General features: G+C 44.5%; 2 protein-coding genes across 13 annotated transcripts in view; both read left to right on the top strand.

Moving 5' to 3' along the window:
- MYZAP (myocardial zonula adherens protein) overlaps positions 1 to 12,740 on the top strand; it is a 338,107-nt gene that overhangs the window by 116,301 nt on the left and 209,066 nt on the right. The window lies entirely within an intron of this gene.
- The window catches only part of CGNL1 (cingulin like 1), a 175,425-nt gene that overhangs the window by 88,578 nt on the left and 74,107 nt on the right, over positions 1 to 12,740 (top strand). For all 12 annotated transcript variants that reach the window (XM_028850973.2, XM_028850974.2, XM_028850976.2 and 9 more), the window contains one exon: positions 944 to 1,156. In XM_028850973.2, coding sequence (XP_028706806.2) covers positions 944 to 1,156 — 213 coding nt within the window. The remainder of the gene's footprint in view (positions 1 to 943; positions 1,157 to 12,740) is intronic.

Below are 12,740 nucleotides of genomic sequence, written 5' to 3' on the forward strand. Positions count from 1 at the left end.
GACACAGAGCCAAACCATGTCAATAACTGATGGAGTGAAGACTGGGAGCAGGCTGGCAGGGGACAGTGCATTCTCTGTGGAGGGACTCTGGGTGGAAGAAGGCCTGGAGTGTAGAGGGGTTGAGGTGGAGAGGGAGCCAAGGTGCCCACGTCTTTCTGGCTGAGGGAAGGGCAAAAGTGTCTGTGAGGGTGAGTCCTGAGCTGGAAAACTGAGAAGGTCTGGAACAAAGATGCTGGAGGAAAAGGAACGCCGAGCCTTTGGCAGGACACACTGGGCTCAGGTAATGTGATTTGTAGTGGAGCCTGTTGCCCCAGCTTTGTGACCTTCCTCATTAATACTTGGCAGTTAAGAAGGGGAAAATGTGAATATTGTGCTCTGCTCAGATGGGCAAATGAGATAGAAGAAAAACAGGCAAAGTCGTCCTGAGTACGAGGAATGTGGATGAAGGGTTTGGCCACACTGTGTCCCAGGGGATGTGAAGCACCCAAATCCTGAGTACGAGGAATGTGGATGAAGGGTTTGACCACACTCAGGGTCCTAGGGGATATGAAGCAAGGTAGGCAAGTTGGCATGTCTCCCCTGAAGCAACAGCACACACAGGGCAAGAGCAAGGGCAACAGATCACTGTGCAGAAGTGAAACGAGATGGAAAATACAGACGTGTTTACCAAAGCAGTGAAATTTACATTAGTTTCCCCTTTCTCCCTCAAATTCAATCAAATCTCCAAGAAGCAAAGACAGAGGAATCCAAGGGAATGATGTCTTCTGAGAAATGCAGGGGAAGAGGAAGAAATGGTTTAAATAGGTTTGTGGGATGAGAAGGAGAGAGTGGCAGGGCAAGGTGAGATGGCCGTGCCTATGGGGACTGAACTGAAGGGGAGATACGGGGCCTCTCAACAAGATGTTTCATCGTCACCTCCTCCCTTCATGTTTCTTCTCTCTAGGAGCTCTTACAGGCAAAACAGGATCTTCAGGATCTGCTGATTGCCAAAGAGGAGCAAGAAGACCTCTTGAGAAAGCGAGAGCGTGAACTCACTGCACTGAAGGGAGCCCTGAAAGAAGAGGTTTCCAGCCATGATCAGGAGATGGACAAGCTGAAGGAGCAATATGATGCTGAGCTGCAGGCCCTGAGGGAGAGTGTGGAAGAAGCAACCAAGGTGAGGGATGGGGCAGGAGAATCTGGCTTGGGAACAGATGAAAGGGTAAGACCCTCTCTCCCACACCACTGCAAATTCCCTTCCTTCCTTTTAATTAGAGAGTGAATCTCAGTTCATCAGATCATGGACACAGAGCTTATTAACAAAGAATAAACTCAATGGTCCTGCTATTGACCTTTTAAAGTCTGTAAACTGAAATGTTGGTAGGGACATTGGTTAAATCCTATTGCAGGTGGGGAGATGAAGAGGCTGCAGATGAACATTTGAGGTTCTGCAGCCCATTGCAGAGTGGAGGGCTGTACTCTCCCAGACGTTCCTAACGGTCAGAGGCCGAGGGCATTGTGTGACCATGTTAATGGGCAGAAGTGTAGACAGGACCCAAATTCCTGGAATCCTTCACCCCCTGCCCTAGTCTGTTCCTTTTGATTTTGTGTAGCCTTTTGTTAGACAGTTCAGGTTCTTTTCTCAGCACAGTTACAAGAGGGTTAATTGGCTGAATTGCCCAAACCCTTCCAAGATAATTTTTCTCTTAATTGAATTCTTGGCTCCTACAAATAGATTTAAAATTATGCTGAAGTCTTTTGGGGCAGACGTCATACTGGCTGTTGAAGAAGAGAAAAACAGTATTTTGAAGGGGAAAATGGTTTGAAATGTCATGCCATCTTTAGTGAAAGAGGGGAATTACAGAGTATACAATTTTCAGAGACTCTGCAATATATAGGTTAAAAATGATGAAGAAAGAGCTCTTGATATTGTTTATTCTGTGGTGATTACAGTGACAGCTCAGAGCTAGTAGGCCCTCTCTCCCCTAAGCCCTATGGTGATTCACTGATTTTCAATTATGGCACAGTAATTGCAAATGACAAGAAGTGAAAGATGGGTTTGTTTGTTATAACAATAAAAAGTCTGGGAAATAGTCTGTTTGGGGTTATTACAACTTTGAGACCGTTTTTAAAAGCCTCTTGATGATTTCCCTATCTGATTTTTTTTTTTTTTTAGATTTGACTGAATTTGAGGGAGAAAAGCAAAACTGATTTAATTTTTATTGCTTTGAGGGGACGTGTCTGTTATTTGCATCTCATTTCATTTCTGTGCAACAGCCTGATATCCTTGCGATTGATCTTTATGTGCTGTTGCTTCATCAGGTACATGCCAATAGGCTACTGAGTAAATTGATTCTCCTTTGGACCCATATCTTTATCACCCTTAAATCTTGCCTCAAAGCTCGACTTAATGTGGTGTATTCTGGGTGGCTCCTTTAAGGGTAGTTGAGAATAGTGTTGGGGGATATGTTTGTAGTGATTTAAGTATAAGAAAAATCAAACTTGTGCCTCACATGGGGTAGGGGCTATTTCATTGGAAGCTTCCGGGTTCGCGACTGTCAGAGATATGTAAGTGAGGAAAGGACACGTGGTTGGTGAAAGGATATCTTTGTTGTATGGAATTGAGATCACCAGTAGAGACTTACGTTACTGCGTTTTGACCCTTAAAAATGTCTGCATTATATAGTAACTCAAGAGTATTTTCATTATGCCAGTTCAAGAGCAATAACTACATTGACCCATATCAGTCTGTAAAAGCAAAACTGGCCAAGTAGTCAAGACGTGTATCATTGGCAGAGAATGGACAGTTTCCGAGCACTGGGAACCTAACACGAAGGGGTTCGCCTTAGTGCCCAGTGAAGGGAAGAAGTCCCTTCTCTGCCTAACCCATCCCCAGAAAACTCTGTATCTTTCAGACCTCTCACCTCTTCATATGTGTAGAGTGACTTGCTCCTACTTTGCCATCTGACCAGGCTCTTCTTCTCCTGCATGACCTTCCCCAGATGTCTTCTCTTTCGTGAACACACCCTAGATACCTAAACTACCTTTGGTGCAGTTAGTTGCACCTTCCTTCACCTTCCTTAGGGTTTCTGTGGAACCCTGGCCATTCTTCTACTATGGTCTGTATCACACCCTATTATAATTTCTCATCTTTTCTGCCTCCTCCATTAGACTCTGCACTTCTTCGGCACAGGGGGCACTTTTGTTCCCCCCTGCCCTTTTTTTTTTCCTGAGAGGGAGTGACAAACTCTAGTACCTCTGGGGCCAGACAGGGAGCATAAATGAGTAAAGTGCTGCATCTGTTGTTGGGATGATAGGAGGGTATGGTGGGGACTGTGACAAGCTGGCTGGAGGGCATGTCCTTTGCTGGAGGCTTCAGTGGCTTCTCTGCTCCAGCTTAGAGTTGCCACTGAGGGAATGCTGGGCCCATGTTGCTAGATCTTTCATTTTTTTCAAGAAGCCAGATATCTGTGAGATCTCCCAACTTTTAAGCATATCTTCAAATTACAAAATAAATAAATAAAATGACATAGACCAATACACCCCATATGCAAGTCAAGAGGCTGTGTTCTTACTCCCTTGAGCTCAGCATGGTGCCTGGGACAGTGTCTGGCAAGTGAAAGTTAGTTTAGGACAAATTTCCTTTCTGACTGGGTTTTCAGTCCCTGCCGTGTAGTTCCTGTTGAATTTTTTCAGTGGTGATGTGGGAAGCCTTTTAGGGAACTCTGGTATTATTCTGTGAATTTCTGTGCCTTGCTTTTGAATTTCTCTGCAGTTTCTTTCTTTCTCTTTCCTTCTTCTTTTTCTTCTTTTTTTTTTTTTTTTCTTTTTGAGATGGAGTCTTGCTCTGTCACCCTGGTTGGAGTGCAGTGGCGCAGTCTTGGGTCACTGCAACCTCCGCCTCCCAGGTTCAAGCAATTCTCATGCCTCAGCCTCCCAAGTAGCTGGGATTACAGGCATGTGCCACCATGCCTGGCTAATTTTTTTGTATTTTTAGTAGAGATGAGCTTTCGCCATGTTGACTAGGCTGGTTTCGAACTCTTGGCTTCAAGTGATCTGCCCACCTTGGCCTCCCAAGGTGTTGAGATTACAGATGTGAGCCACGGTGCCTGGCTTCCTTGCAGTTTCTTAAAGAGGATCCTGATTGTGTTTTTTTTACCATATTAGCTTTTGCTTCTGAAGGTGGCTCCTTAACAAATATGATAGAGTCATATTTTATGGGGGACAAATGTATCAATTTAGTAGATGGATGCTGTTTTTGGTTATTTATGTCTTGGTATTATCGAATGGAATCTTAAGATTATTGAATATTTGGAGGAGAGTGAATTAAATATAATTTTTAAATCTGGTAAATAATGTTTCTTAAATATGTGCTCTTACACTTAGATTTTTCCTGTCCCAGGGGGAGAACCCAGCCACCACTGTGGCTAAAAACTGACATTTTTTTTTTTGAAATGGAGTCTCACTCTGTCGCCCAGGCTGGAGTGAAGTGGAATGATCTCCCTTCTAGGAGATTGAAGGGGAGATACGTAACTCTCAAGCTGATTATAGACAACAGTAAATGAGCCAAGTGACATGCAGATAAAGTCATATAGGAAACCCTATAGGAGACCCCATGGCTGTGCTTAGGAAGAGGACTGGTGGCAATCATGAAATATTTCATGGAGGGGACAGTATTTGAGTTGGATTTTGAGTGATGTTTGGGCATGGGGGCTGAGGACATTTTGGGTGCTGAGTACAGCATGAGCAATACCTTGTAGGTGGGAAAGTGAGATGTCTGAGCTGGGCTTTGTACAGAAAGAGAAGTTAAGGTGACTACAGAATCAGACACTTAGGGGGCGGGTGCCCAGATCCAATGTGTGGACGGTGCTTAGATCCCAACTGAAACAAACTGACTATAAAAAACAAAATACCTGAAATCATTGGGAGCATTTTAACACTGTATATTAATGATATTAAGAAACTAAACAATTTTTAAGGGGTGATAATACTGCTGTTGTTGTTAAGAGTCTGTGACTTCTTTTGGGTTTTTTTCCTTTTTTTTGAGATGGAATCTTGCTCTTGTTGTCCAGGCTGGAGTGCAGTGGTGTGATGTTGGCTCACTGCAACCTCTGCCTCCTGGGTTCAAGTGATTCTTGTGCCTCAGCCTCCAGAGTAGCTGGGATTACAGGCGCCTGCCACCACAACCAGCTGATTTTTGCAGTTTTACTAGAGATGAGGTTTCACCATGTTGGCCGGGCTAGTCTAGAACTCCTGACCTCAGGTAATTTATCTGCCTTGGCCTCTCAAAGTGCTGGGATTACAGGCGTGAGCCACCATGCCCGGCCAAGTCTCTGACTTTTAAAGAAACATACTGAGGTTTTTATAGGATGTCTGAAATTTGCTTTAAAATAATCCACTTTGTTGGGGGAAGTCAGTAGGGCATGGATGGAACAAGATCAGCCGTGCACTGATGTGTGTTAAAGCTGGGTAATGGGTAGGTGAGAGTTAATTACATATCCTCTCTATTTTTGCAAATGTTTGAAGTTTTCTTCCTTTTTTTTCTTTTTCTTTTTTTTTTTTTCGAGACAGAGTCTGGCTCTGTCACCCAGGCTGGAGTGCAGTGGCACGATCTCAGCTCACTTCAACCTCCGCCTCCTGGGTTCAAGCCATCCTCCCACCTCAGCCTCCCAAGGAGCTAGGACTATAGGTGCATTCCACCACACCTGGCTAGTTTTTGTAAAGACATGGTTTTACCACGTTGCTCAGGCTGGTCTTGAACTCCTGAGCTCAAGCCATCTGCTCATGTCACCCTCCCAAAATATTGGGGTTATAGGTGTGACCCGTTGCACCCAGCCTTGAAGTTTTCTTTGGTAAAAAGTTTGTGTGCGTGTGTGTGTGTGTGTGTGTTAAAGAACAAACAAAAAGAGTTAAAATGGGAAAGGTGAAGTGGGGTGAGATTATGGAGACTATTTTTAGTTGGTAGTCATTGAGGGAGCAATGATGTTTCTTTTATTAGGGACTGATATGGTTTGGCTGTGTCCCCACCCAAATCTCATCTTGAATTGTACTCCAATAATTCCCACATGTTGTGGGAGAGACTGATGGGAGATAATTGAATCATGGGGGTGGTTTCCCCCACACTGTTCTCATGGTAGTGAATAATTCCCACGAAATCTGATGGTTTTATTGGGGATTTCTGCTTTTGCATCTTCCTCATTCTCTCTTTGCCTGCTGCCATCCGTGTAAGACGGGACTTGCTCCTCCTTGCCTTCCACCATGATTGTGAGGCTTCCCTAGCCACATGGAACTGTAAGTTCAATTAAACCTCTTTCTTTTGTAAATTGCCCAGTCTTGGGTATGTCTTTATCAGCAGTGTGGAAACGGACTAATACAGGGACCTAATAGGGACATTACTTGGTGGTGGTGTGACCTGAGGCTGCAGGTGGAATGGTTAGAAGTAGAGAGTGAGGAGAGATGAGCAGGAAGTAGGGGCTGACTGAGGAGACCCCGCAGGGAGCATGGATTGGGGTGAGGAGGAAGAAGAGATACAGCTAACCTGAGCAGGCATCGTCTCTGGGTGCCTGGAAGGGGGCTATACTGGGAATGGAAAGGCTCATGAGTTCATCTTGAGACCCTGTGTGAACAGTGAGTGAGGAACAGGGCTGCCCTATCCAACTGGGAGTCGTTGGAGGGAATGTGAGCGAGTGACAGAGAGAGAAAGAAGGGAAGGGGACCGAGGGCCTGAGGAGGAAGAGAAGACACAGACACAGAGACCTGAAGAGAAGCAGCCACATCCAGTGACAGGAAAGCAAGGGGAAGGGCAGTTCATTTGACTTAGTTAACAACCTCTTGGGAGAGTTTCTTCAAGCAGCCTATTTTTGCATTATACATTTCCATACTGAGTTTCTGTACTTTTGTCTTGTCTGTTCCTCATACTGTAAATTCTTTCTGCCCATATTTTATATTCTCTAACCCTTGTAAGAATTTTATTCAAATTCAATAATGTTGAAACTTTTCTCCCCCTTTACCACCACCCTCCAATTTTGGATGTATGTGTGTATTTTACTCAGCAATTTGGAAATGTCACTCAGTCTTACAGAAATGAATATATGCTTTGGTGCCGTGTTCCCACATCATTTCTAGTTTTGTCCCTTCCCTCTTTCCTGCCAATCTCCGAACAGGTTCTTCCAAAGCATAAGGTCAGCAGAAGGTCAAATGGTAAAACCAGCGCTAATCTGAGGATCAGTGGAATTGTTTCCCTGAAGACATGGCTAATTCAGTGTAAAATCTCATTTCTATCTTCTCCAAGGGAGCCAGGTTGGCCAGGGAAACAGCAAAAGCTCCTCATTTCCTCTGCATTTTAACTTCAAATAATCAACTTACCCTGAATGACAGCTACTGAGAGCTGGAGAAGTGGTGGGATTTGCAATCAAGTGCCCAGGAAAAGGAAAATATCTCTTTTCCACAAACTCAAGCATACCTAGAGTGACATGGAACTTTCCATAGGCAAAAGTGAAATGGGTAAGATTTAAGGCTAAAAAAAGATCTCTTTTATTTTTTTCTCTCTCTCTTTTGCCCGCCCCAGAAATGGCTCTTTTAATAGTTGTGTAACTCTTCTGTATCTTGTATTGATTAAAAAGCATATAAATAAGAGGTCTAGAGTGGTGTTCTGAGATGTTCCTTTTGAACCCATCACAGGCCCAGTGCCCCATTCTGTGGCTCTGATCCCCGGTGCCTCCCATGTCCTGAGAGTCAGTGGCTGTCATGACAAGACTCCGGGGGGCTGGGCAATGGACAAATCTCTTAGGGGGCCTCCATGAGGGGTAAACAGAGCATCTCTGCAAGTCACTCCTGGTATTTTACCTGAGCTGCCTAGAGTCACTTGCCATAGGTTAGCTCATAGATGACAAAGATATGCTGGTTTATCTTTAGATATGCGGATTCATTTGCCATCAAATGCCTGAGTGTGCTTTCTGTGCCAGCACAGTGCTAGTCACCAAGAATATAAAGGCAAGCAAGCTGTGGTCTCTAACTTTGAGGATCTTATGTGGTCTTGTGGGCAGGAAGATATGCAAGTTAAATGAATAAGTTATGGGTGCTGTGGTTGAGGGAGGTACAGAGTAGGAGATCAGGACAGGTTTTATTGCTTTAGGTGGCAAAATTCAGGTGAGAAATAGCATGTCCGTTCTGTGGGTGGACACTCTAAGTACCTCTTATGTACCAAATACTTAAGAATCAGAAATGAAAAAGAGTCTTCCTCTTCGAAGAACCTCTCTGGGAGCTTTGGGATGTTGGTATACCTTGAACTTGCTGATTTTGTACCCAGCTCGTTTTAGTGAAACTCAGAGTTAGAATTGCTAGGAAGACAAAGAAAAAATATTGATTTGGCTGATGAGTTAAAATATATTTCACGTATTCAATAAATCAGGTTCCAGTTACAGTTCAGATTTCCAGAGGGTAGGAGCTCATAAACAATTTATGAGGAGAGCCTCTACCTTTCCTGGCTAGGATGATAGAATAAAGGGCTTCTATTTCCAGGACTACTGTTAGGGCTTTTGGCGAGTAGATTTAGCAGCTGCTATTCTGTAGAGAGGATTTTGGCTTTTGCCTCACAGTGCGGGAAGAACTGATGGAAAATTCCATTAGGAGGATCCCTCAGGCGGAGAGGTAGGACCTTGGGTAATTTTTAATGACCCTACCTTGATGCCTCATGAACATGTTTAAGCAGGCTGGCATTTTCCAGCAGTGCCAATAAGGAGCAGAAGATAGGGCTGATACCCAGGGCTTCTCGATGTCTCAAAATCACAGCAAATTCACAGCAGCGTGCGGAGAAAGTGTCAAGACTTAGTTGGGTAGAGAAGGAGGTAATGCGCTGGAAGCACAGCCAAGGAGCTTGGTCACGTGATCAGGCTGCCTTTGCCTAGCCTTCCGCAGGCCTCCTGATCACCGATGGAGCGAGGAGGGCCCTTGCCTGTTTCCCACCTGTGGTGAACAGTGACGAGGAGAATAGGCTCACACCACTCAGATTTCATGTTCAATAGTCAGTGTCAATGTCTAACGGTTGGGAATGGATTGTTGATACAGTTTTTGAAATATCCATTCAATAAATAGTTCACCTATAGTCATTAATTAAGCAAATATCTAAGGAGCATTTTATTTATGTCAGGCACTGTGCTGGGTTGTAGGAATAACATGGACAAAAGGGGTGAGAAAGACGTTATTCAGATAATCACATGGATAAATGTGTGATTTGCCGGGTGTGGTTGTGCACCCTGTAGTCCTAGCTACTAGGTTGCGTGAGGCAGGAAGATCACTTGAGCCCAGGAGTTTGAGTCCAGTGGGGTAAGATAGCAAGACCCCCATCTCAGAAAAAAGAAAAAAATACATACATGTGTAATTCAGATGTGATAAATGCTTTGAAGTTCAGGGAGGGAGAAAAAGTTTCCTTGAGGAAAATGATGGAAATCTGAAGGGTGAATGGGAATTAACTAGATTTTTATAAATCCAGAGAATGGTCCAAGCAGAGGAAAGAGCATGTGCGAGGGGCTTACGACAGAAGGGAGTGTGGTTTGTTCAAGCTGTTAAACCATGGCAAGTGAGGCTGGGCCGTGAAGGGTGGTTGAAAGTCTGGTATGAGAGGAAGTAGAAGCAGATAGGGACCAGCTCATGCAGCCTGTGTGGAGCATCTGAAGGACAGAGTTTTAGAGACAGACAGACAGACAAGCAGGTGTGCGTGTATGTGTTTTTGTGGGGGAGTGTGAATGTTTGACACAGGCAGATTCCTCCCACGGAAAAGTGCCTGCCCTGGGCTTGACCAGTGAGATGGGAGGCCCTGGGATGGTTCGTTCATGCTGACACTTAGGATGGAGGCACGGGATCTCTGAGGTCTCTTCCACAATTTCATTCTATTTTTAAAGGGATTATTACCTGTCTCTGTCTCTCCTGACTCCTGTGGAGAAAGGCATGGAAATAGGATTATGTAGGGCCCCATTTTCCTTATAAGTTTTTGCTCCTTGCTAAGTGCCAGTCTCCTGAATTTATAACATGTGTCTTTGGGCAGGTGGATGAGAGTTGATAGGGCTTATAGCTGAAGGGAGAAGCTTAGTATGCTGATGGAGAAGGTTTGTAGGAGGAAAGTTTTTATTTGTTTCTTGCCTGATAAGACTTTTATAATGGGTCACTGCTGGAAATACCTTTAAATGCTTATAGAAGCAGAGAAAGTAACTGGTGGGGTACTTGCCTATCTCCCCATGTGGAGTGGATGTTCTGAAATCTCTGAGCCATCCACGGACACTGCTCAGAGTCCGGAAGTGTGAATAACAAAGGAGCTATGGCTACTCACTGAGGGCCTTACACCAGATGCATTTCCAGATGTGGATATGGTCAAGCCACAAGAATTGGGTGGTGCAGTGAGGGGGGCTGTTGTAAATAGCCTGGGACAGTCATAGCCACCATAATATTGCAAACATTTGAATCCTGAACATCTAAAGGAAAAAAGCTTTAATTTTATTATTGGGAATCCTATTCAATCTATGTTATACTCTTTCTGACCCTCTAAATTCTGCCTGATGGATATTTTTCTAAAGACTTGCCAAGATCATTAAGTAGATTTTTACTTGGTGGAAAATTTTGGCATTATTATTTGATCACTTTAAGCAGAAAATGGAATATGTCATAAACTCTAAATTCATTAGACAAGAACCAGTATGGAAACAGGAGTACCTACAGTGGCAAAGTTAATCAGAGTGCATAAAGCATTTACAGTAGCCAGTTGGCCCAGAGTGACCTGTGCCTTCTGGTCCTTTTGCTCCATTGTTGTCCCTTCCCGTGTTGAAAAGGTCTGATCTGTGTAACTAATAGGATATTATGGAAGTGATGGAGTGTGACTTCCATTGCTTGATTATAAAAAACATGTGGCTTCTTCCTTGCTTTCTCTTGGATCTCTTGCTGTGGAGGAAGCCAGCTGCCATGTTGTAAGGGCACTCAAGCAGCCCACGAAAAACCCCCTGTAGCAAGGGACTGAGGCCACTTGTCAACAGCCATGTGAGTGTGCCATCTTGGAAGCAGATCCCCTGGCCCCAGTCAAGCCTTCAGATGACTGCAACCTTGACTAACATCTTGACTGCAACCGCATCAGAAACTCTGAGCCAAAACCGCCTGATTGAGTCTCTTCTTTCTCCTCCTCCTCCTCCTCCTTCTTCTCCTTCTTCCTTTTTTTTTTTTTTTTTTTTTTTTTTGAGACAGAGTCTCACTCTGCCACCCAGGCTGGAGTGTAGTGGCACAATCTTGGTTCACTGCAACATCCACCTCCTGGGTTCAAGCAGTTCTCCTACCTCAGCCTCCTGAGTAGCTGGAACTACAGGTGTGTGCCACTATGCCTGGCTGATTTTTGTATTTTTCGTAGAGACAGGGTTTCACCATGTTGGCCAGACTGGTCTCAAACTCTTGACCTTAGGTGATTCACCTGCCTTGGCCTCCCAAAATTCTGGGATTATAGGCGTGAGCCACCGTGCCCAGCCTTTGAGTCACTTCTTGATTCCTTATCCTCAGAAACTTTGTGAGGTAATGGTTTTTATTTTAGGCTGTTAAGTTTTGGGGCAATTTGTTATGTGGCAGTAGACAACTGATAAAACATTTTGACAAAACCATCTCTTTCAAGCTGCATTTTCTGATAGCCACTGGCTCTAGCAGAACCCACAGCATCCTGCCATGCCCTTGATTATTACGCTGGACTGTATCTCTTAGGTGATATGTCATGGCTCACATCTTGAAGAAGGGGTGTCTTGTCCTTTGTATCGTCAGTACTTTGCAGAATGCCCTGTATTTGCTGTATGTGTGAATCAGAATGTGTAGAGGTAAATAAAGGACACCCGCATAGTGTAAGGACAGGTCAGGGTTTTAAACCCAGCTTTGTCATTGACTTCATAGAATTCTCCTTGTCCTTCTCTGTTTTTATTCCCTCTCTTGTAAAGGGATACTATTTGTGTTATAAAAAACATGTATAATATATTGCTATATAGGCATATGTGCTTGTGCACATATGGACTATTTCAAGAGGGAGATAACTAGTCAATAGTGGTTACTTTTGGGGATATGTAGGGGGATAGGGTAAGAGGAAAAATTCCAAAAAGCAGTGTATAAACCTTTTATATCTTTTGAATTTATTCCATGTACAGTGAAATAAGAGTATTGATCTGTGTCTCTCCTAAGGCAGGTCAAGAAGAAGCCCTAAGTTTAGTGAAGTATTTTTAATTTTTTGTCACTGGTGGTGGGGGGGGGTCTCTGTCTCTGCCTTGACCTTGACCTTCACCTTCTATCTGCTACCCAGGTCTGTGGCTTCTGCATCCACAGTAGCTCAGTTCCGTCCTCTGACCTCCTTTCTCACAGCTGCTGCCCTGGTTCAGGCCTCATCAGCAGCCATCTCCCTATTTCCCCAACTTGGTTGTCCCCTTCTTACCGCACCCCGTGCCGCAGGTTGGCCACCCCATAGCTTAGGCCCTTCCTCACAAGTCCCTGGTGGCTTCCCTCCAGTCACAGGATCCTGCCTCGTCTCCAAGGCCTGCACTCCATGACCTGGCTCCCACCTGCCTTTGCAACCCTGGCCCTCACTGTTGTCCCTGGTGCCAGCCACACTAAAGGATTCCCTGTCACCTCCACAGAAGAGTGTGCTCTGTCACTCCGTATTAGCCACCTCTGGGCCTTTGCTTTGCAGTCCTGACCTGCAAGAAAGGACAGTCCTCACAACAGAGACTTATCTGACCCAAAATGTCAATCATGAC

This window comes from Macaca mulatta, chromosome 7, assembly GCF_049350105.2.
Source record: "Macaca mulatta isolate MMU2019108-1 chromosome 7, T2T-MMU8v2.0, whole genome shotgun sequence".
NCBI classification, from domain to species: Eukaryota; Metazoa; Chordata; class Mammalia; order Primates; family Cercopithecidae; genus Macaca; species Macaca mulatta.